Genomic DNA, 24,553 nt, shown 5'->3' on the forward strand with positions numbered 1-24,553 from the left:
TCTTATCAGGTGACCATGGCAGCAAACGTTCTCCCACTTGGACCACTGCGGAGCTGTTGGATCTGCTCAGTATTGGGGAGAGGAGGCTGTGCAGTCCCAGCTGTACTTCAGCTGTAGGAATTTTGATATCTATGGGTAGATTTCTGAGGCTTGTGTGAAAAGGGCTATGATCAGGACATGGTGCAATGCAGAGAGAAGATAAAGGAGCTGAGGCAGGTGTACCATAAGGTGAGGGAGGCAAAATGTCACTCTGGTGCTGCACCCAAGACCTGCCGGTTCTATAAGGAGCTGGACGCTATCCTTGGCGGCGACCCTACCTCCACTGCCAAGAGCCCCATGAATACTTCGGCGGGCCTGGAGGCAGCGGAAAGAAGACCTAACCCAGAGGATGAAGTTATTGATGAAGAGGTGGAGTTAGACGACGATGAGGAGCTCCCGGCAGGGTCGCCTGGTGGGGCAGGCAGCCAGGAACTGTTTACCACTCCAGAGGTTTCTAGCCAGTCTAAACAGTTGCTCTCCAGCGAGCAAGAAGCAGGAGAGGAGACGCCTGGTAAGTGGATGTCGTTTGTGTAGTGCAGAGGTGGGTTCAGGGTATAGAAATGCATAAGGCTTGATGTGTTTCTGTGTGCTAGACATTTCCCTTGTAATATAGTGCAACAGGATGTTGATGCACGCGGAGATCTCATGGGAATCCTCCAGAGAGATCTCTAGGAGGTACTCGGCAATCCTCTGCTAAAGGTTTCTTGGCAGAGCAGTTTTGTTCCTTCCCCCATTGTAGGAAACTTTCCTGCTCCATTCAGCAATCACTTGTGCAGGTACCAGAGTGGCACATGGGCGAGCAGCATAGGGACCAGGATAGAAACCACAAGTGTGTGGTAGATGTGCCATCGCTTCCCTGTTTACCCTGGTACCTCCTTTCCCACCATGCATATTGTGTGTGTGTGCATGCATGTGTGTTGTTTTTTCTGAAATAATATTTATTTGTGTCCTACAAATTGAGATAGCAGGCACTATCAAGCCACACACAGGTAGTTTAATCATTTGCTTACTGGAATTTAAGGCCCAAATTTCACAATTGCTTCCTATGAAAACTAGATGTAATGTAACATTGCAGTATCAATCACAGAGATGTACATTACTGGTTTTCATTTTCAAAGTGTTGCCTCAAAGCCTCCCTGATTTGACTAGCCCCCCCTACCCGGGCCCCTCTGATAACCCTGGTATCTGGCTGCTCAAAATCAGCAGCGAGGTGGTCTGCCTCAGCACTACTACCTAGGGAAGAAGGAAGATCCTGGGAACTACAGGCCAGTCAGCCTCACCTCAGTCCCTGGAAAAATCATGGAGCAGGTCCTCAAAGAATCAATCCTGAAGCACTTGCATGAGAGGAAAGTGATCAGGAACAGCCAGCATGGATTCACCAAGGGAAGGTCATGCCTGACTAATCTAATCGCCTTTTATGATGAGATTACTGGTTCTGTGGATGAAGGGAAAGCAGTGGATGTATTGTTTCTTGACTTTAGCAAAGCTTTTGACACGGTCTCCCATAGTATTCTTGTCAGCAAGTTAAGGAAGTATGGGCTGGATGAATGCACTATAAGGTGGGTAGAAAGCTGGCTAGATTGTCGGGCTCAACGGGTAGTGATCAATGGCTCCATGTCTAGTTGGCAGCCGGTATCAAGTGGAGTGCCCCAAGGGTCGGTCCTGGGGCCGGTTTTATTCAATATCTTCATAAATGATCTGGAGGATGGTGTGGATTGCATTCTCAGCAAATTTGCGGATGATACTAAACTGGGAGGAGTGGTAGATACGCTGGAGGGGAGGGATAGGATACAGAAGGACCTAGACCAATTGGAAGATTGGGCCAAAAGGAATCTGATGAGGTTCAATAAGGATAAGTGCAGGGTCCTGCACTTAGGATGGAAGAACCCAATGCACAGCTACAGACTAGGGACCGAATGGCTAGGCAGCAGTTCTGCGGAAAAGGACCTAGGGGTGACAGTGGACGAGAAGCTGGATATGAGTCAGCAGTGTGCCCTTGTTGCCAAGAAGGCCAACGGCATTTTGGGATGTATAAGTAGGGGCATAGCGAGCAGATCGAGGGACGTGATCGTTCCCCTCTATTCGACATTGGTGAGGCCTCATCTGGAGTACTGTGTCCAGTTTTGGGCCCCACACTTCAAGAAGGATGTGGATAAATTGGAGAGAGTCCAGCGAAGGGCAACAAAAATGATTAGGGGACTGGAACACATGACTTATGAGGAGAGGCTGAGGGAGCTGGGATTGTTTAGCCTGCAGAAGAGAAGAATGAGGGGGGATTTGATAGCTGCTTTCAACTACCTGAAAGGGGGTTCCAAAGAGGATGGCTCTAGACTGTTCTCAATGGTAGCAGATGACAGAACGAGGAGTAATGGTCTCAAGTTGCAGTGGGGGAGGTTTAGATTGGATATTAGGAAAAACTTTTTCACTAAGAGGGTGGTGAAACACTGGAATGAGTTACCTAGGGAGGTGGTAGAATCTCCTTCCTTAGAGGTTTTTAAGGTCAGGCTTGACAAAGCCCTGGCTGGGATGATTTAACTGGGAATTGGTCCTGCTTTGAGCAGGGGGTTGGACTAGATGACCTTCTGGGGTCCCTTCCAACCCTGATATTCTATGATTCTATGATACACCCCTGACCAAACCTTTCACCGTTAGCTACACAAATATTATGCAACATACAACACAGGGCAATGATCATGGGTATAATACCCTCACTGAAGTCTAACCTGCCATAAAGGCATTGCCAGCGCGCCTTTAATCTGCCAAAGGCACATTCCACGGTCATCCGGCACCTACTCAGCCTGTTGTTGCACCGCTTCTTACTGCTATCCAGGTTTCCTGAGTGAGGTTTCATGAGACGTGGTTGTAAGGAGTATGCTGGCTCTCCCAGGATCACTATGGGCATTTAAACATCCCCCACTGTAATCTTCTGGTCTGGAAAGAAAGTCCCCGCTTGCAGCTTTCTGTACAGGCTGGTGTTCCTGACGATGTGTGTGTCATGCACTTTCCTGGACCACTCTGCATTGATGTCAGTGAAACACCGATGGTCATCCACAAGCACCTGCAACACCATGGATAAGTATCCCTTCCTGTTGATGTACTCTGTCGCAAGGTGGTCTGGTGCCAAAATCGGAATGTGTGTGCCATCTATAGCCCCTCCAGTTAGGGAAACCCATTTCTGCAAAGTCATCCACTATTTCACATGCATTTCCCAGAGTCACGGTCCTTCGTAGCAGGATGCAATTAATTGCCCTGCACACTTGCATTAACACAGCCCCAATGGTCGATTTTCCAACTCAAGTCTGATTCGCGACCCATCAATAGCAGTCTGGAGTCGCAAGCTTCCACACTGCGATTGACAAACGCTTCTCTACCAATAGGGCAGCTCTTATTCTGGTATCCTTGTGCCGCAGTGCTGGGGCGAGCGCCGCACACGGTTCCAGGAAGGTGGCTTTCTGCATGTGCAAGTTCTGTAGCCACTGCTCATCATCCCAGACCTGCATGACAATACAATCCCACCATTCAGTGCTTCTTTCCCAAGACCAAAAACAACAGTCCACCTTGTGCAGCTGTTCTGTGAATGTCAAAATAAATTTAAAGTTGCTCCTATCCATATCACACAGCATGTCAGGCAACTGGGAGTCTTGTTCAGTTAGGAACTTCGTGATTAACAACACTGCCCTCCATGATGTGTTAATGACAGTTATCAGAGCATAGGAGAGCAGTGCAAGATCAATCCCTTCACTCGAAGATGCTGGGATGCACAGCAAACAAGGACCGTTGAAAAATGCCACAAAAGATGAAGTGAGCTGTAGCTCACGAAAGCTTGTGCTCAAATAAATTGGTTAGTCTCTAAGGTGCCTTTTCTTTTTGCGAATACAGACTTACATGGCTGCTACTCTGAAAGAAAGCTGGAAGCCCATGGAATGCTGGGATGGAAAACCATACATCATGGGACACTGAGCTTCTCCTGTCAGCACAGCTACCACCTCTCAGGGAGGTCGACTTATTAAGCTGACGGGAGAGCTCTCTTCCGTTGGTTTAAAGTGTCTTCACCAGACGCACTACAGTGGCACAGCTGCATTGGTGCAGCTGCATCGATGTAAATTTGTAGGGTAGACCTGCCCTGTCTTTCATGGTCTTAAAATAAAAACTGATTTGGAAACTGTTTAACTTGTATAATATTTATGGAAATCAATTAAGATATATTTGTTTTTATTTTGCACTTAATAGATTGAATGTTAATAGGTCTAGGGGGCCTGATCCAATGTTAATTGAAGTCAATGGGAATTTTGTCCTTGTTTTTAATGATGGAAAAACTATTTCCATCTTGTTCAGTACTGTGGAATGTTGTTGGAAAATAACCCTGGTTGACTTTAGTGGAGTTGTAAGGATGAGAAAAATGTCTTCTGATAAAATATTATGTGTGTTTTACTGAAGAGCTAGAACACAGGACTGACTTTTAAAGTTCTATGCCTGGTCCCTCTGAAACTTATTGACATGAGTGATCTTTACTGATGCTAGTCCCATTGACTGAAGTGAGTCAGGATTACTAGCATCAATAAGGGCTTGTAGGGCTGGGTCCAATGTTTTTACAAATATGTGTCAAAAATAAAACTGCTTGAAGGCATTAGTTGTTATGAGCATTAATTCTAATGAACATTTCAAAATGAACGTTTTAGCTGTTTTTCCTTTAGAAGTGAGTGAAAAATTATTCAAAACCAAAAATATTGTTTCTTCTGAGTTCATGAGACAAACTAACATGGCTACCACTCTGAAACCTTTGAACAAAACATTATGGTTGTTCTTTCAAAAGTTTACAGCTGAACATTGACTTAATATAGCTTTGAAACTTTACTATGCAGAAGAAAAATACTGCTTTCCTTTTTTTTTTTTTTTTTTTTTTAGTACTTTATGTTTAACACAGTATGGTACTCTATTTACTTTTTTTGTGGGGGTGGGGGTGGGGGGGGTCTGTGCTGCCTGATTGCATACTTCCAGTTCCAAATGAGATGTGTGGTTGGTCAGTTCATAACTCTGGTGTTCGTAACTCTGAGGTTCTACTGTATATGCCTTTCCATGGTGAACTCCATGGTGCAAAATTCCATAAGCAATTTTGTAGATCCTTTATGATGTGCTAGAGAGGTTTTAGTTGGGGGTTGTAGGTGATGGCTAGTAGCGTTCTGTTACTTTCTTCATTGGGCCTGTCCTGTAGTAAGGGACAAGAGCTGAGGAAGTGTTGTTCTAAGTCAGCCATAAAAATGTTGGCATACTGTGGGGTCACGTGGGTACCCCCAGCACCCCTACTCTTCTTCAGCTACATTGATGACCTCTTCATTGTCTGGACCCAGGGGAAGGAGGTCCTTGAGGAATTCAACCAAGATTTCAACAATTTCTGCCCCCACCATCAACCTCAGCCTGGACCAGTCCACACAAGAGATCCATTTCCTGGACACGACAGTGCAAATAAGTGATGGTCACATAAACACCACCCTATACTGGAAACCTACTGACCGCTGTACTTACCAACATGCCTCCGGCTTTCATCCACACCACACCACACGATCCATTGTCTACAGCCAAGCTCTAAGATACAACCACATTTGCTCCAATTCCTCAGTGAGAGACAAACACCTACAGGATCTCTAGCAAGCATTCTTAAAACTACAATACCCACATGTTGAAGTGAAGAAACAGATTGACAGAGCCAGAAGGGTACCCAGAAGTCACCTACTACAGGACAGGCCCAACAAAGAAAGTAGCAGAATGCCACTAGCTGTCACCTACAGCCCCCAACTAAAACCTCTCCAACGCATCATCAAGGATCTACAACCTATCCTGAAGGATGACCCCCTCACTCTCACAGACCTTGGGAGACAGGCCAGTCCTCAGTTACAGACAGCCCCCCAACCTGAAGCAAATACTCACCAGCAACTACACACAACATAATAAAAACACTAACCCAGGAACCAATCCTGCAACAAACCCTGGTGCCAACTCTGCCCGCATATCTATTCAAGGGACACCATCATAGGACCACATTAGCCATGCCATGAGGGGCTCGTTCACCTGCACATCTACCAATGTGATATATGCCATCATGTGCCAGCAATGCCCCTCAAGAACTGTAACATTCAAAAATCAGTAGGAGAGCACTTAAATCTCCCTGGACACTCAATAACAGACTTAAAAGTGGCAATTTTCAACAAAAAAACTTCAAAAACAGACTTCAACGAGAAACTGCAGAACTGGAATTAATTTGAAAACTGGACACCATCAAATTAGGCCTGAATAAAGACTAGGGGTGGCTGGGTCACTACAAAAAGTAATTTTCCCTCTGCTGATACTCACACCTTCTTGTCAAGTGTTGGAGATGGCCGATGTCCACCTTGATTGCATTGGTCTCGTTAGCACTGCAAAAGAAATTTTCCCTCTCTTGATATTCACCCCTTCTTGTCAACTGTTGAGAATAGACCACTTTCATCTTAATTGAATTGGCTTCATTAGCACTGACCCCTCACTTGGTAAGGGAACTCCCATCTTTTCATGTGCTGTGTGTATATATATACTGCTTACTGTATTTTTCACTGCATGCATCTGATGAAGTGGGTTTTAGCCTATGAAAGCTTATGCCCAAATAAATTCGTTAGTCTCTATGGTGCCACAGGGACTCCTCGTTGCTTTGTTCAAAGTTACTAGAGTTACAAAGATTTCAGAGTTATGAACAATCTCCATTCCCGAGGTGTTCGTAACTCAGAGGTTCTACTGTATGTACCAATTTTTAGTAAAAGCAGTTTTCTAAACTCCCAAATTCTCAAACTATAAATCCTTGAAACTAAGATTATAAAATAGAAACACTGGTATAATTAAACTATAGCATTGCAGTTGCAAGGCTGCAATGAAGATTTTAACAGTTTCAGCAAATGTCATTGAGGATGGGGGTGGGGTACATGTGAAAGGTGAAATCATTCCTTGCCTAGATGCCAAGTTTCGACCTGTAGTGGATGTAAGTGACAAATTATAACTCCACATTTCCATCTGAAACACCAATTTAACCATGTCTTTTTTGCTATGAATACAGTATTACATTTCTGATAATTGAATCTGCAAGGTTTACTAAGGTTCAGCTTACTGAATAGTCGCAAATTTGTTTTGATATCTATAAATTAGACAATATGTTAGTACATGCTAATTTCAAGAATAGAAGAAACCATCACAATAACCTCACCATACATAGATTTACTATTAGCATAAAATTGAGAGGTAGGAAAGTGATGGCAATAATTTAATGTTCCCACAGAGAAATATACTTCAGCAAAGGAGAAAAAAGCTGGGATCTACAAAGCATGTGTGGTCTTAAATAGTTACAAACATTTGCAAATTAGCTAGTTATGAATGTGCAGCGTTTAGAAGTGTGAAATAGACAGCTGAGCATGCCAAGAATGCAGAATATGAATGTACTAGTAATTTACATTCTGAAGGAGCTGGTTCTTGATTTCCTTGGCAGATGAACTGAATCAGTCAGAAATCCATGTTCAGAATCTAATTTTATATAGGCTGTTGGGGATTTTTTTAAGTGCAACAGTTAATTCACCAAGATTGGAAAAGGACACGTGTTTGGAAAGGTTTGAGTCGTCTCTGGAATGAACTGATGCCAGCTCAGACATTTGTAAACAATAATATAGCAGAGTTCACTTTTCTATATGATGGCACCTAGGACCCCCCAGAGATTTGCTTCTGCACTGTGAAATAAAAGAGAGAGTTATGTGATGCCTTACTTGTTGGGATGTTGACATGTAGGGATAAAATTGGCTAGTAGAAACTTGTAATCTATGTCTTTAAAAAAAAAAAAAAGAAAGAAAGACCAATCATCTGCAACAAAGGAAAAAAACCTGAAGTGTTTTTAAAATGACAGCACTTGAGTGCTTTTGGGTAGGCAGTTCTGTTTTCACCACAGCAGCTTTCCTTAATGGGCAGAGTGGAATGAAGTAGAAATTTAAATGGTGTGATTGCATTTGATTTTTAAGTGGGGAAAAAAATCATTAACATTGCTTCTCCAGTGCCTTCATTCTGAAGCTGTTAACTTGTCGGGGGCAGCTCTTGGCTGACATTAAATCAGCACTATTGCTTAGTTTAGATTACTGGGTGCTGGACAGAACTCTCCACTGAAATTCCTGCAGGAAACAGTAGTGATTGCCACTAATTTCTCAGTGACCCTGAAATAATCATGTTGCTACCAGATGGAAGATGCTGTTTTCTTATATCCTTTTGCAGATGATAAATTCATAGTGGAATGATAAGAACACTGTTTGTGCTTTCAGAATACAAATCATGGTAGATATCTTTTAGAACTGTGTGTTCTGGTTTATTCATTGGTATTATGATAATCAGACACACACTGACTGTTTTCTTTTATTTAATAGGCGCCTAAATCTAATTATTTGGAGAGCACTATCTCAAGAGGAAAGAGACAAGTAAGTTTTCACCTTCTTCCTGTCTCAATAATTTAATTTTTGAAACATTTATTAATGGAATGGGAGCTACGGTGCTTAGCACCTTTTGAGAATCGGGTCATAAATATTTTACACGCTTTTTTGGCTGCTCTTGTCATGGCCAGTTTATTTTATTTTCAAGTATTTTCTGTCTACACCTTACTGGTAAATAATTTTATGTGTGACACAGGGTAACATGTAAGCCTCAGGTTTTGGTTTGCCACCCACTGAGTTACAAAGTGAGAGGATTCCTTTCTCCCCTTGCTGTTCACTTTTGTAAAAGAGAATAGGCACTTCCCCTTAACAGTGTTACTCTATGCTCAGTGTGAGTGGCACGGGTTTGGGAGGGCTGGGACATCATCTTCTTTGGCATCAGCATAAACCCTTCTCTACTTAGCCAGTGAGTAGCAGTCCAAGGATTGGTTTGTGAGGGAATAAGCTATACTGATTATGAGTACCTTTACACTGGTATAACTGCACCTACAATGGGGTTTGTAGCACTTCAATCAGATTGGGTTTTAAATTGATATAGTTAGAATGGTACAAAAATTGTATGTAGAACAGCCCTAAGAGCAGTGAAGTTAGCACCTATTTACTTCACAGGAGCAGTGTGCTCCTTAATTACTTAACATATGTAAAGTGAAAATGAAAAACATTACAATGTATAATTGTAAACGGTTGTAATGTTTTTAAAGGTTTGAGCAGGAGGAGCCAGTCTCGTACATGGAACACAAAGAAACTTTGCTACAGGCTTTAGAAAATCTGGGTTGGCCTGTTTCTTATGATGATGTGACACTTTTGGAAGATGAGATTTTGGCAGGGTTAACATACGTCCAACAAGCCTCTGATCTTCAGGAAGCTGCCAAAAAGGAAATTCACAGAACCTCTGTATCGCACATCAACCACAGTAAAATGGTAGGTTGTACTAGCAGGGCAATCAAACATTTTCTTTCAAATATTCTTCAGTGTGTGCTCCTAGGATAATTTCACCTGTCACTTAGCTACATGATAGGTTGGCACTAACGATAACTCTGTACAAACTGGGGAAGAACATGCAGACTGAGTTGCTAATCATGCTTCTAAAAAGAGATAAAGCTGTAGTGATCTCCTGCTATTTTGTAGAAAAGTTTGTTTCCCTATTGTAACTAGATCAGTAAGGGGTTGTGTCACCGCCTGCCCTGCAACTCCAGGATCTTAAATGCTATGCTGCTTTGGCTCACAGTCCAGACACCAACAGCCAACAGACAAGCATACAGGCCACACCCTGGCTTCCACTGCCCAATTACTTTTTGCAGAGTGACCCCAATCCCTCCCCAGTCATGAATTTTCCCCAAACTGTCTGCCCTGTAGTGCCCAACCCTCTTGCTGAACATTCACAGAAGTTAAGTTCGCTGTTCCTTAAAGAGACAGTACCCAGCAGTTTACTAGCTTAACTTGGGTTAAGGTGATCACTCTATTTGAATCAAAGCACTAAATTGGTTTATAGTAAAAGTAAAAAAGTTTATTAACCAAAAAGGTTTAAGTGATACCAAGTATAAGAAATAAAGTTAGAAAGGATTACACGCTACAAACTTGAAAATACACTTTTAAGACTAAAACCTGATACAACAAACTAGTCTCTCTTCTTCAAAGAAGTGTTTCTCATCAAGTCTCTTTTCCAGCATGGCTGATCAGGCATTCTGGCCAGGATCTTTCACAGAGCTCAGAATGCTTGTTTCCATTGTCTCTTCAGGTGAAGGATAACTTAGGGTTTTTCTTCCTCTCTCTTTATATTCCATTAAATCTTTGAAATGTATACTTTGAAGGATATCCCCAGATAAAGTTCCTTTGCCCTGCCGGGTATAGATGGTAGGCTGGGTGTAGACTCCATGCTGGTTCCTTCCCCACTGCTGATTTTAACAAAGCAAATGATCTCTTCCTGCAACCTCCAATACAATAGAGTAGTCTGTTGAATTTGTCCACACCTGGTTTGAGGTATTAGCCTCTTTCCTTTGTCTAGAGCCGGCGTGGGCAAACTTTTTGGCCCGAGGGCCACATCGGGGTATGAAAATTGTATGGTGGCCCATGAATGCTCACGAAATTGGGGGTAGGGGTGCAGGGGGGGTGCGGGCTCCGGCTGGGGGTGGGGCCAGAAATGGAGAGTTCAGGGTGTGTGAGGGGGCTCTGGGTTGGGATGCGGGGGGTGGGTGAGGGCTCTGGGGTGGGGCTGGGGATAAGGAGTTTGGGGTGTAGGAGGCTGCTCTGGGCTGGGACCAAGGTGTTCAGAGGGCAGGAGGGGGATCAGGGCTGGGGTTGTGGGGAGGGGCTCAGGGGTGCAGGCTCCTAGCGGGGCTTACTGCAAATGGCTTCCAGGAGCCGTGTGGTGCGGTCCCCAACCCTGCTCCCTGGCTGCAGCTCTCCAGCGGGAGCTTGAGGGCCGGCTTAAAACATCCTGTGGGATGGATCTGGCCTGCGGGCCATAGTTTGCCCACGCCTGGTCTAGAGAAAACCCATTTGTCAACTCCACCGACACGCTTGATCTAAACACATTTTAGTCACATATTTCCAACACACCTGTAAAGTTCTTTGTGGGTTAAACATACATATATCACGTGAAAATTTTAATGATCATTGAGTTATTAGTTTTCCAGTGATATATTACATGCTACCTTTTGGGTAAATATAATAACTGTGTGCCATCTGGCATTGGGGAGTTCTTAGAGTCATACCTATACATGCAAATATATGCAAACACACATACCTCATGTTTCTTTTAATTAACAAAAGGTAGATTTGTTTCCTCTGAAAAAGAATACTTAAATGTAATCATTTAGGGTGAAATTCATGTCCCTGCATCATACTAAGCCTGAGTAGTTAGATTTTGTGCAGGGAACTCCATAGGGGTTGGACTGGATAGACTCCACCACCAGCCCAATCTGTTGGCTATCTGCCACCGTTATTCCAATCTCTGAGGCTGAAATAGTGGCCATTGCACCTCCACATTTCCATTCGGGGTGCTTTTGGGCCATGTAAGTGCAGCAAATTTGAGCCCTTCTCTGGGTATGTCTACACTGGATTGTAAACCCAGTGCTGTGGGATCTGGGCTTGTGGACTTGGTGTTTCCAAGCCCAGGCTGGAGAATCCACACTGCACGGTAAATCTGGGCTTACAGTTACTGGACCTGGGTCTCACAGCCATGCTAACACGTCCATTCTGCACTACACAGTCCTTCTGGCTCAGGCCTGTACCTTTCACTGCGTCCACATTGTAAAATGAAAGGGATTGGACCTGAGTCTCAGAGTGATTTAGGCCCTGACCCATCTCCCTAGCAGGGTTGTAGGACCTGGTCCTGAGTGCTTGCTGACCTGAGTGAGACTGCTTTGTGAGTAAATGGAAGCAGAGCTTCGGCTTAAACCTGAGTCAGAGCCAAGGCTTAGTATTCAGTGTAAACATATCCTCTTTGTCCCCTGGCAGTTTCTCTGCTTGTGATCCTCCTAAACACAAGGCTGATAGAAAGCTTAAGTGGGCTTTGTGCAGGCCCTCCAGTCTTTCGGTGAGTTTCATTATTGCATACTAATGAGATTCCTGTAGGACATTTCTATATCTTTATGTACATATAACATATTCTTTACATGTTTTTTCGGTAAGCTAAAACTTCCATTGCTTTGTAGATTGTTGGCAATTGCAATAACTTTATGGTCACCACTTCTCTATTCTAGCTCTTTAGAGGGCAGTTTGTAGAAGGCAAGTTCTGGGCTTGCAACTATTCTGAAGAGTTGAGTGTGTGTGTGGGGGCATGGTTTTGGTGTGGTATGCAGGTGAAATACTAGCTGGCAAACTTGGTATATCACTTCCTTGTAAGTACCTGTGGGTGGCTGCAGCTCCAGTATAGAATACAAGTATCTGAACTTGTGCTGTAGGAAGAGTCCAACCTTAAGGTTCATGATTTTACTCTTTCACTATCCCAACCCATGCTGAGGCACAGCGCCAGCCCTCACAAAAGAGGCACAGTGTCAAGCCTTCAGCTCTCCAACAGTTTTACAGTGGTGGAGGGAAGTAGATTTGGACTCCAAATCAATACTCCCTCCCTGTACAAATTAATCAGCCCCAAATGCAGGTCACATACATACAAAAGTTTACCATAAATCAATGAACATTTATTTCTAAGAAACAGCAGTTATGAGTAATTTGCCAACAGATTCCATTTTGGTTTGACAATATTATTAACAGATAATATTTGCCACTTAACAGTATCCCTAAAAAAGAATGCTGAAATTGAGATAACAAAAGTACAAAACTACCTATGGGTCAGAGTTAAGGACGTAGTAGAATGTTACATTTCTTTAGGCTTAACAAGAACAGGTTGTTTATTTGTTTGAGTGTAATATTTATGATATGCTTACATATTCTCTTTCTTGTTTTTGTTTTGTAAGTTATGTGATAGATAAATACATTTTTGGCCTTAGTCTTAAATATTTGTTGTTGGGGGGTTTTGTTTGTTTCTTTGTTTTGTTTTTGGAATATGGAAATTTTTTTTTAGTATTTTCTTACAAAATGTCTTGAAGTCAATATGTGCATGTGTGTGTGTCTGTGTGTATGGTGGGTTTTCTTTTTGTTTTTTGTTTTGTTTTAATTTAGAATTTCTTTACAAATATAAATATTTTTTAATTTTTATAAAAATGCATAAACAGCTTTTTAAAATAATTGTCAAGGCTAAACTGATTATCATTCTGAGTACTTCTTGGAAAAGAATTTTCCTTCTCTAATTAAGATTTTTAAATGGATTACAATTTTAATTGATCTAATGCTTTAGATTCAAAATAACTTGTGTGATGAAATATTTATTGATCCAAGACAGCTACTTAATTTAGCAACAATTACATAGTATGAAATCTAAGGATAAACTTAAGGATGTGGCTGAACATCGAGAGACACTAGTGATCACAATTTTTAGAATGGCTACAGAAAACATTTTCCTAAGTTTCTCTCATTTTCATAGTAACTACAGTGCAAGGGCTTGGTGCTGCAAGGTGCTTAGTCCCAGATTGGAAATTAGGAACCTAAATACCTTTGAAGATCTGGTCCTTAGTGTTTTCACTTCCCTTTGGATTCAGTGCGCAACACCTCACAGTATCAGTATAAATCAGTATAATTGTACCGCTGCATAGTTTGGTTTCTAACATAACCAATACATGGTTCACATTAGTACTCTGTTAATAAAAAGCAGCACTATTTCCTGTGCTGGAGAGCTGATAGTTTTCAGATATGCAAATCCGGACAGTTGGGTTGTACAGTTTCACCCAGCAGCACATGAAGAATCTCATCTAGAATCTTACGAACAGGTATTGCCCAATCTCTCTCTGTCTCTAGCAGATAAACCAGTTCAGCTTTTCACCTCCAAAAGTTTTCTGAATGCAGTTATGAGGGAGATTTTCAAAGATATGAAGGTAGTTAGATTTTCAAAGATATGAAGGCACCTATTTCCTATTGAAAGTCCATGGGAGTTGGACACCTAACTGCAATTTGTGGCTTCAAAAATCAAATTGCTTTTAGCAAGTGGAGGATGACAAGGGAGAAGAAGTTTGTATTTGTTGGGTTTGTCGTGGCTCCCACTTCCAAAGAAAATGGTGATTTTTTTTTTAATTTTATTTTCCTGTCCAAAGATATAAGGAATAGCTGATAAGGCAAATTCTGCCCTTGGAGGTGCACATGTGGTTCTCTTTGATTTCAGTGGGAGCCATGTTGGTGTATCCACAGGTACAGTATGACTTCTTTAAATACTGCTTTTTAAATAAAAAACTCAGAGATTGACTTTAGCCTCACTGGTTGTGATGTTTCTGCTCTCTTTGACAATCACAATGCCTGTTGAAAGTGGCAGGTGAAAGATATTGAGATGAATGACAATCTTGATTGCCTGACAGAGAATGCTCAGTGTGTCAAATGCTGTTTGAAACTTGACAGCTCAAAGATTCGATGTGTTGCCAGTGCTGTGAGCAACCCATTCAGAAAGAAACATAAAGTGCACTGAAATATCTCTAAATGACTCAGTCCTCTACAAAGGTTCATGCTTACTTCAGATTTCCACTTCAAAAGGATCCTTGTGCAGTGCATTTGAACACAATTAAAGGTATAACAACAAGATGCACGGCATGTCAGCCTCAGAGTAGAATTTTGCTCTCTCCCAGTAGGAACATAAATATACTTACTACCATTAGTGCCAGCATGAATACAAAAAAGTCCTCAAAGAGCAGTAACTTGTCCTTAATGAGAGGTTGTAATCGGGATTCTCAAGCCGCATCTTCTTACAGTGTGCTTCTGTGTTTGTAGCTTTTGACAGTCCAAGAGCATTTACTTACTTACCTTTTCAGTGTATTGAAATTCATTTATCAAAAACTCTTCATGTTTTTCTTAAAACCACACACATAAAAACATAACTAAATTTGATAGAATTTTGATTAAAAGAAAATGCCCCAAGCCGAAGAAGAAAGACAGATCAATCTACCTTCTTGGGCAAGAGCCTGAAGGTGAAATTCACTCGTGCAGAGGGCCCACAAAAGGCCCTGTACACTACTTAAACTCTTAACATAGGACTTCAGTGGAACTTAAGTAATGAATAGGACATTGGATGTGCTTTATGCATTGGGGTACATTTTATCCTAAATTAATAGATAGACCTTGTAATGTGCCTGCATGGAGCTGTTGCTGGCATGCAGGATAGCATGGGTACCTCTAGCCCTTCCCCAGGACCTAGTAGGGATGTTAGAAACCCTGGTTCTGGGTTTCTCCGGGTGTGTGTGAGTCTGGTGCCAATGAGAGAGTTGCCGGTGCTGACTCTTTCCACTTTGGTGGCATACCAGGCAGCGACAGACCTCCTTTGCCTTTCGGTCCCAATCTCTCCCTTGGCCCAGGACTTTGCCCAGGCTGTGTCAACTATAGCCCCTTTGACTGATTGAGCCATGGAACTCTCGGGTCTGTTGGCACTGCACCCCATTGTTTTCTTCCACAGATTGTGGAAGTGGGATTGGTACTGGGATCAGTACAGGGGACTTTGGTACCAGGAACCTCCTCGGCACCACTGCAGTCAGCACCACAAATGCTTCTTGTGGCAGCTTTCACCGCCCTTGACATTGGTACCATCAGATACTCTGGTACCGCTGGTCACTTCAGGACTGATACCTTTTCCAACACCAGCATACTTTGTACCAATGATACTGCTTCCATCAGCAATGCCGTTTCCTACCTCATTCTGGGCGACGGACAAGTCAGACTGCCTACTTGCTGCCTCTGGTCTCGCTCTGCCCTTGTCTCCAGGATCCAAAGGCTTCTCTACATCTGAGTCAGTGTCATCCTCCTGCTCTCCATCGCCTGACCAGCGTCAAGGGCCATTGATGGACCATTATGGGTACCAGGATTGGTGCACATCTCATGATTGCGACAGAGGTCCCTGGCCTGGTGCCTCCTGGCTGCCAATGCCTAATCTGTATCATGGAGGTCTCACTCAAAGGCAAGATCACCAGCCAAGTCTGTGGTAGTGACGGTCCATTTACTGCAGGCCCAGGCACCGGTGGTCCTTCTCCCTGCAGAGCCTCCAGAGTCATCCTGCCTGGGTCTGTCAGCCATGGAACAGGATCTGGCTTCGAATCAGTTAAGGGCCTCGTCTTCATCCCCGAACAATGCTGTGCTTGACTGGCTTATCCTCCCCTTTCTTACTGGAGGATTTTAAGGCGTATCTAGACTTTTTGTGGCATGTAGCTGCTTCCCTTGGAACCAAAGCAGAGTTCTTCCAAGAGAACACCCACAAATTTATGGATATTTTACAGCCATCTACTGCCCCTGGGAGAGTCATCCTCCCTATAAAATATGCACGCCTTGAACTGGCTAAAGCCCTCAGGAGCATGGCAGCTTCAGTACTGCCTGTGGCTAAGAACTTGGAAAAGTGCTCTTTCATTCCCATTTAGGGATTTGCAGGGTTTTACTTCCATCCATCCCCAAATTACCTAGTCATAACTGTGGTGAGCAACTGAGTCAGGCAGGGCAGGTTTAAGTCCACCCCCAAGGATAGGGACTTCAAATGATTGGACCCCAGGGGCAGGAAGGTTTATATCTCCTCTTCCTTACAGATGTGAATTGCTAACTAGCAAGTCTTGATGTCCATGTATAACTTTAACTGGACAGCTGTGTCAAGGTTTGCAGACCAGCTGACCAAGGCCTCATGGGAGGAGTTTTGAGTGTTTGTTACTGAGGGCTGCTTGGTGGCTACAGTGTCCTTAAAGACCACACTCAATGTCACAGACACGGTGATGGCTTTTGTGGTCACCACTAGAAGGGGTTCCTGGCTGCAGAATACAGGTATTGCTTCTGATGTCCAGCAAGCCATTGAGGATTTGCCCTTCAACGGCCATACACTGTTCTCCGACAAAACTGATGAGACGCTGCACCCCTTCAAGGACCCAAGGGCTACCCTTGGAGGTGTACATGCTGCCAGTGGAGAGGCACCACTCTGCTGTCTAACAGCATCAGCAGTACCCGCAGCACATATTTGGCCAGCCTTTCCCTCCTCTGACGCAACGAGACTACCCCAGAAAGAGGGACAGGTCCCACAGGAGAAAGCAGACAGGCTCAGGGTTCGGCTGGCCTACGTTCCCTCCCGCAACGCCTTCCAAGTGCCCGTTTTGACTCCTTGGTCCAGAGCACTGTTCCAGGCATTGCGCCTCACTCGTCATCTCCCACTCCGGGACAGGCTGGCCTACTTTCACAATGCTTGGGGCTCAATCACTACCGACAGCTGGGTCCTAAGCACCATCAGATCAGGTTATGCCATCCAGTTCCTCTCCAGGCCTCCTTCTTACTGTCCCTCCCTGTCCCTCTTCAGGGACCTCTCTCACAAGACATTGCTTCTTGAACAGGTCTGCTCTCTTCTGGCTTTGGGAATAGTGGAGAAGGTTCTGCAGGAACATTAGGGTCACAGTTTCTACTCCCGGTACTTCCTGGTACCCAGATCCAAGGGAGGGATAAGACCTATCCTCAACCTTTGTGACCTCAACAAATATATCGGGTACATGAGATTCTGAATGGTCACTCTATACACTGTCGTCCCCACGTTGTCTCAGAATAATTGGTTTGCTGCTGTGGACCTACAGGAAGCCTACTTTCATGTGGCGATTTTACTGAGCCACAGAAAGTTGCTGTCATGGCTGAATGCCAGTGTCAGTACACGGTGCTTTCATTCAGCCTCTCTTCTGCCCCTGGGGTTTTTACCAAATGCATGTTTCGGAAATTTACTAAAGTTGAAAGTACTGAAGTGTGGTAAACGTTGATTTTTTTTAAACACACCTATACTGTTGGTGTATGTTGACACATCAAGGGGAAATTGATAAAGATACCTGACCTTTGTACATAGCTAGGCAATTGTTAGCCAACGAGACTAATTCAGTTTCCATAGCAGACTCAGGTTTAAAATCAGACTGAAGGGGATAAAGGAAATCTTTTGACTTTAGGTGAAGTCAGAATAGACTCTCACTATAACCTTCCCGGTAACCTTCCTTCTACAAGGAAGGATATAGACTGGTTGACAATTGATGAAACTCTTGCTGTCAAGAGAGAGTTTCTTGATTATGGGTCGAATGGTCTCTCTCATTTAAAGGATGCGAGAACTATATACTTTGAGACATTGTGGTGCAGGGGTAGAACCAAATGAACATTGAAGTGTAAGACTTTAAAACGTGTTTAAGGAGTAAGGCATCTACAAGTTTCAGAATCGCATAAGCTTTAGTTCAGTCTTGTTTAGTTGTGCTTTTCTTGTATTTACTTTGATTCCCCCCCTCTATTTTCTGTATTTAAATACGCCTTCTTTTGTTTATGCAAATTGGAATTGTGGACTGCTGCGTGTTCTCAGAGGAAGGAAATCCATTTCTGCTCTCAGAAGAGGCAGATGGGAGTCTGAGGTACCAGACTGAGTGCTCTAGCAAGGGCATTGGTGGTGGTGGAAGAGGAGCATGCCAGAAAGATTTGGAGAAGCCACTAGCTATGAGTATAGAAACAGCCTAAAGACCAGGGGTAGTGTTGCATGCCTGGGATGTTGACACAATATGATTCACTTTAAATGGTTGTAGGCTGGAATGAATCTAAAGCTGTTGTGTATTCTATTTTTTTTTTTATGTTCAACAGTACATTCAATTAGCAGTATCTTTGCATACACCCCTGAAAACAGGGTCTGGTTTGTTGACAGTGGAGACTAAGGATAAAATTTAAAGTTAAAAATGCTCTAGTGCAGTAATGCACAAACTTTTCCAGTCATGCCCCCCTTTATCATTCACGGAACTTGTCCCTCCCTTACTTTTGTGCTGCTTCAGGTGGTGGCGCTGCTTTCAGAGCTGGGCAGCTGGAGAGCGGTAACTACTGGCTGGGGTGTTCATGTTGTTTGTGGGGCAGGAGGACTATTTTTTTAAATCCTGCTCCCATCCCGCCCCGCAATACCCATTCTATTTTTATCCTGCCTCTGCTATTATGGCAGCGGGTCCTGTGGGACCCAGGTTTTTTGCACCCCTTGAGTACCTCTTGTGCGTCCCCCAGTTTGTGCACCACTGCTCTAGCGCAATAGTCTTGAGAGGCATCATGCCATGTTGTCAACATTTTTTTGTTTATACCTCAAGTTCCTCAAAGCTTTATTTGTACTCATAAACTCACAGAGCTTTGCTAAGACAACTTGCAGCATTATGAGCCAGATTGTCCACTCATGTAAAATTACACAATTTTATTGACCTCAGTGAGTCTATGCTGATTTACACCATCTTAAAATCTGGCCCTATGATTTTAACCTTAATGGTAAGCTGTCAGTAAGACAAAGAAATATCTCATGAGAATATACAAAGTTACAGCTTTCTGAAATGTCATTGAACATACAAATACAGTGTACATACCAGCTTTAGATTCACTGCAGTGTAACAGACATCTTCACTGAATCATAACATACCTCCTGTATGTAGAACTCTAGAGATACAGGAGCTCTGTGAATGGGCATAGGATGATTGCCACTTGGGAGCAGAAACTGAATGCTTGTGCAGCTATAAGAAAAATTCTCACTGGGAGTCTGCTGAGAATCGCTTCACTGGTCTCTATGACCTTCTAAAATAAGCAGCATATATATGCTTTTAGTATCTTGATCAATCATAATCAGCATATGCTGGCATGTTTTTGGGAAGATTTGGATTGACAGCCAGTATAACCTATTTGCCAAGCCACACTGGGTAGTTCTACACAGAGGTAAGAGAGTCCAAGCCCCACCAGCCTGAGTAATCTGACCCAAGCCAGTTGCAGGCTTTTTATCCCTATGAAGATGAACCCATTATGACATTGTTCTTTTATAATGCGGATAATTTGTAATGGCTGTATTGTTCATGTTCTTAAATTTGCATGGATTAATTAAGCATTCTCTTAGAGTAAGCAAAGAGCTTTTGACTCTGACTACCCACACAAACCCCTCTTCCTAGTGCGTACCTCCAAGGGGGGACAGGGCTGGGTCTGTGCCTTCCTCCTCCCACAGGTCCCCTGTGGTGACAGCTCCCATTCCCTGCCTTCTTTCTTTATTGACTCCAGGCCTGACTCTCCTGCTCCATATTCCCTCTCCACTCCCAGCTCACTGGATCCCTGATTTCCCCATCTCCCCAACTTGCCCAGCCTTCTACCTGCCCCCATCTCTTCCTTGCCACCAATCCCCTTTGCTGTCTCTCTCTCTAGCGTATTGTTGGGGCCTGCTGCTGGGCTCAGCACTTCACTGGCAGATGCCAGGCTCCGATGCCCCAATCTGGAGAAACCCCTTCATTCCCAGTGAATTCATTCTCCACTTTTAGGAGCTCTGCACTGGGGAGAGAGGTCTGTGGGGTGGGGTCAGAGTGGAAGTGGGGACAAATGGGGGCAAGGGCAGGCTCCCACAAGCCCCCCGGCGCAGATTAACAGTTAGTTGGCTTTGTTCTAATCCCAGTGCAAAGAGGACTACACAGAGTGAACTAACGAATTAATATTGCATGGCAGGAGGGTTCACAAGGTTGCTGAACTTACCAATCTTCTACCATGACTGTGCTGTGAATTATACCTGATCTTACTATGACAAAATCACATTCCCTGCTGACAGCTTAGTCTATGAGAATGGTGCATCTGAAACAGGCAAAGCCCATTAGGTGAAATTCACAGTGCAGGGGGTTCTTATAAGGCTCTATTGGTATATCCACACAGGAATAAAAGCCCTGCAGCCTGGCCATGTCTGGCCCAGGTCAGATGACTCAGATTTGCAGAGCTAAGGCTGCAGGACTAGAAATTGCTGTGTAGACATTGAGATCAGGCTGGAGCCCGAGGTCTGGGACCCTCCACCCTCGCAGGATTTCAGATCTCGGGCTCCAGCCCAAGCCTGAATGTCTGCACCATGATATTTCATCCCTGGAGCCCAAGCCCTGCAATCCTGAGTCAGCTGACCTGGGCGAGTCACAGGTTTTTTATCCCTGTGTAGACATACTCTATGAACCATTTAGGTTCTTTAACATAGGTTTCAGTAGAGCATAGGACATTATGCAGGCCTCACAGTAGAGTACTTGAGAGATTTCCTGGAGAGATCAAGAATGTTTTTTAAAAGTGCTTTAATATTTTTCCTATGAAAGATGTTTCCATGCTCATTGTTGAGGTTAGAACCGCTGTTTTAAAATTCAAAATGAGAACTTTTTAAAATGCAAACAATTTCTCCTAAGTGAGTTATCTACTTTTTCCTGTAAAATCCACATCAGCTTCAAAAAGTGCTTTACTATTTGATGGAGCTGCTGACATTGGAAGATCAGCAGCAGACTTCTAAATTTTAATAGATCCTTACATTCTTTAGGCTGAGCTGTACTGTTAATATTCGATTAAATTCAACTGTAAATGAATAGGAAATCCTGATTGAGAGCCTTTAGGCACAACAAGAATAAATGCTTAAAAAAAAAGAGGAGAAATCATCTTCAAGTTCATACTTTATTTTTCTGCTTTTTCATTGCTTTATTTTTATGCGTGAGGGAAGTTATCGTTTTAAATGAAACATTGATATAATGTGATTGGGCTGGATGCAGAAGTCACTGGAAGAGGTCCTGTTGCCTGAGTTATACAGGAGGTCAGGCTTGATGATCATAATGGTCCCTTCCGGTTTTAGTAATCTATATGATGAAGTAATCTGGTTCCAACCAATGTGGGTGTTGTGAGGGTACCTGCACAGCTGTGAATTATCGGTATTTTCATAGTTGAAATGTCTTTTCCTTGTAAAGTATTTCAGGTAGTAGCACACTCTTCCTGATGCATAGTGAATGTATGAATAATGCCATTTTCTTGGTTAAAACTACAGGTTTACATTAACAAATAGCCCTCTGTTCAGAGATATATGGAACATAAGCCTCCTTCTCCCATTGAAGTCAGTGGGAGTTTTGCCTTTGACTTCAGTAGGAGCAGCAGCTGGCCTATTATCACTATTCTGTGGAGATTAGAAAATACAGTACAAGGTAATCCCCATATGTTTCATGTTGAGTTGTTGGCTTTTTTCACAGTATAACTTTAAGATACAAAGAGCTCTTTGTATTAATTATGTTTAAATTGAATTGGCTATGTATAATAACATAGGCCAATAACTTAATGAAAGAATGGTGCAGTATGAATCTCAAAGCTATTTCAGAGAGCAGTTTTTCCATAATTCAGAATTAATTTGGTAAAATGTATTGTGTCCTCACTTGTCTCTCGCTCTTCATTTTTGCCTTGGATGATAATTCTGGCATAGGAGAGATTTATGATTTGTAAAATAGCTATCAAAATTGTTATAATTTTTTAACGGACTGCCCAGAAGTAGGCTAGAGCTTTTTCTTGAAACAAGTTGTTTTGGCCTCACACATTGGGGGCACATCAACTCAAGGCACTGAGACTCTATAATGTGATAGATTATTGTGTTTTATAGAACATTTCTATGCTGTTTGAGCTCCCAAAATCCTGTTCCACCATACATAACGCTTAGCTTAAAAACTGAGCTGGACTTGATGGGGGCAGTTTCTTCTTTGGGTATTCTGAAGGCCTGGTCAGGAGTGTGGATGTGATGTCCTCAGGATGTTACAAAAGAACTGTTAATGGCAATAGCACTGTCAGCAGTATGCAAATGTGTAGCGGCAATAAGCTGCAATAATACATGCCTCACTTCATATTTTCACATTTGTGTTAAGTGTTTGGGAGGTTAGGAACAAGAAGTTTCTACCTTACCTCTTTTGCGTTAGTGCTCATGGTGAAGTGACACTTGGGTTTGAACAGATATTTACATCTCAGAAGACATAAGCTTGGCTTTAAGGAATAAGGAATATATATTACTCTAATAGGAGGATCACAATCCGTTTCCTACAAATGTTGTTTTGAGAATGTAACATAGTTATCAGACTCTTGGATCTTGTTTTAAAAAACTTTTCAGATCTTCAAAAACAGACTTAGATTTATGTATTTTATTTTTATCTGGAAATATTAAACTGATAACGTAGCTGTTTGGATTATTATTTCATCTCGTTCCACATGAATGCATAGTTGACCAGTAGCAGAAACATGTTCATGTTTCATTTGCTCATTCTGAGTAATGTTTCTGCTGTTTTGAAGTATCAGTGTACGTTGCTAACCATGATATGATTAACATTGTGCAATCACTTATCCTGAGTCAACCTGCTGTAGGGGTCTAATGAGAGCACCATTTTCAGTAATTGCTAATCTGCCCCTGAAAAGCTTTACGAGTGAGCGGTAGAAATGCAGATGTAATCAGAATTCCATTTATGCAATGCAAAGAAGTATAAAGCCTCTAGTCTTTAAACTGTTCAAAGGGTTGCTGTTTTTTTCCTAATTGTGACTTCAGTCCACTAAATGGATGTAAATAATTTTAACTGCCAGTTGAAATATATGATGGTAACTATCAACAGTTCTTAAATAGCTTGTGTAGTACAGAATGAAAATTGCCATAGTAGGAAGTACTGTGAATGATGGACAATCAAAACATTCTTTAAAGTCTGTTCAGCAAATAGACAAATAGTCTGATGCTTTCTTGCTAAAATTTAAAATAAAAACCTTTATTTTTAAGCATGGCTAAGTACCTTGACAGCTACTTAAAAGTAGTAGTAATCCTTTTTGGATGTCCTTGGTACAGCAGCTTTCTGTGTAAGCCTGCAACTGAATTAATGGTGTGGGTTATCCTCACTCTCTGCTTTGACCTTCTGTTGGTGTTGTATTCATGCTGCTGCTGTGTTGGTATCTGTGAAAGTATGCCTTATGTAAAGGGGATGAATTAGACGTCTGCATAGAACTATAGGAATATTGAAAACCTCTAGCTATGTCGGCTGTAGGTCATTTGGGGAAATGAGCAGACACATTTTATTACTTTAGTTTACAAGGCAAAAATGAATAAACCGTACGAAAGAAGATTACAGAGTACATGCTCTATTGCAAGTTAGGTGAATTGTAGGGCTGGTGACCATTTTTTGGGCCAAATGCATTGAAAAGAAAGTTGATCCATTTAAATTTATCTTGGTTACATGGTGTAACTATTTGGGGGAATCTGTCTATGTACAATTTACTAAGTCTGTTTGAGATGATGAACCCCCTGTATGCGCCACGGGTGGGACTTGGGCAGTCAGACCTAGTGGTTCGAGCAGGAGTTAGGGTTGGGAGTCGAGTCAGGGTCAGAGCCAAAATCAGGAGTCAGGAGTTGAGCTGGCAGTGAGAGCTGAAATTGGGTCAGAGCTAAAGTCAGAGTTGAAGGCTATATGCTAGAGCCAAGGGTTGGGGCCAGAGTTGGAGACCAGGGGCAGGGATCATGAACGAGGCAGGAACCAGCAGCAGGTGAGATCACATAATGGAGGCAGGGTCTATAGCAGCAGCAAGCCAGGGTCCACCTTGTTGTACAGACAACTTCCTGTGTCTTTCTGGTTTAATTAGTGTACCCAGCCCAATCAGGGACTCCGGAGCGCCACTAATTGTGTCCTTGTGGACGGTACCTTTACTGGAGTGTAAGGCCTTAA

At 42.9% G+C, this 24,553-nt stretch overlaps 1 protein-coding gene across 5 annotated transcripts in view; it reads left to right on the plus strand.

Annotated features, from left to right (window-relative positions):
* The window catches only part of VWA3B (von Willebrand factor A domain containing 3B), a 113,099-nt gene that overhangs the window by 66,676 nt on the left and 21,870 nt on the right, over positions 1-24,553 (plus strand). For all 5 annotated transcript variants that reach the window (XM_073352884.1, XM_073352910.1, XM_073352920.1 and 2 more), the window contains 2 exons: positions 8,460-8,510; positions 9,224-9,443. In XM_073352884.1, the coding sequence (XP_073208985.1) occupies positions 8,460-8,510; positions 9,224-9,443 (271 nt within the window). The remainder of the gene's footprint in view (positions 1-8,459; positions 8,511-9,223; positions 9,444-24,553) is intronic.

This window comes from Lepidochelys kempii, chromosome 1 (genome assembly GCF_965140285.1).
Source record: "Lepidochelys kempii isolate rLepKem1 chromosome 1, rLepKem1.hap1, whole genome shotgun sequence".
Taxonomy (NCBI): Eukaryota; Metazoa; Chordata; order Testudines; family Cheloniidae; genus Lepidochelys; species Lepidochelys kempii.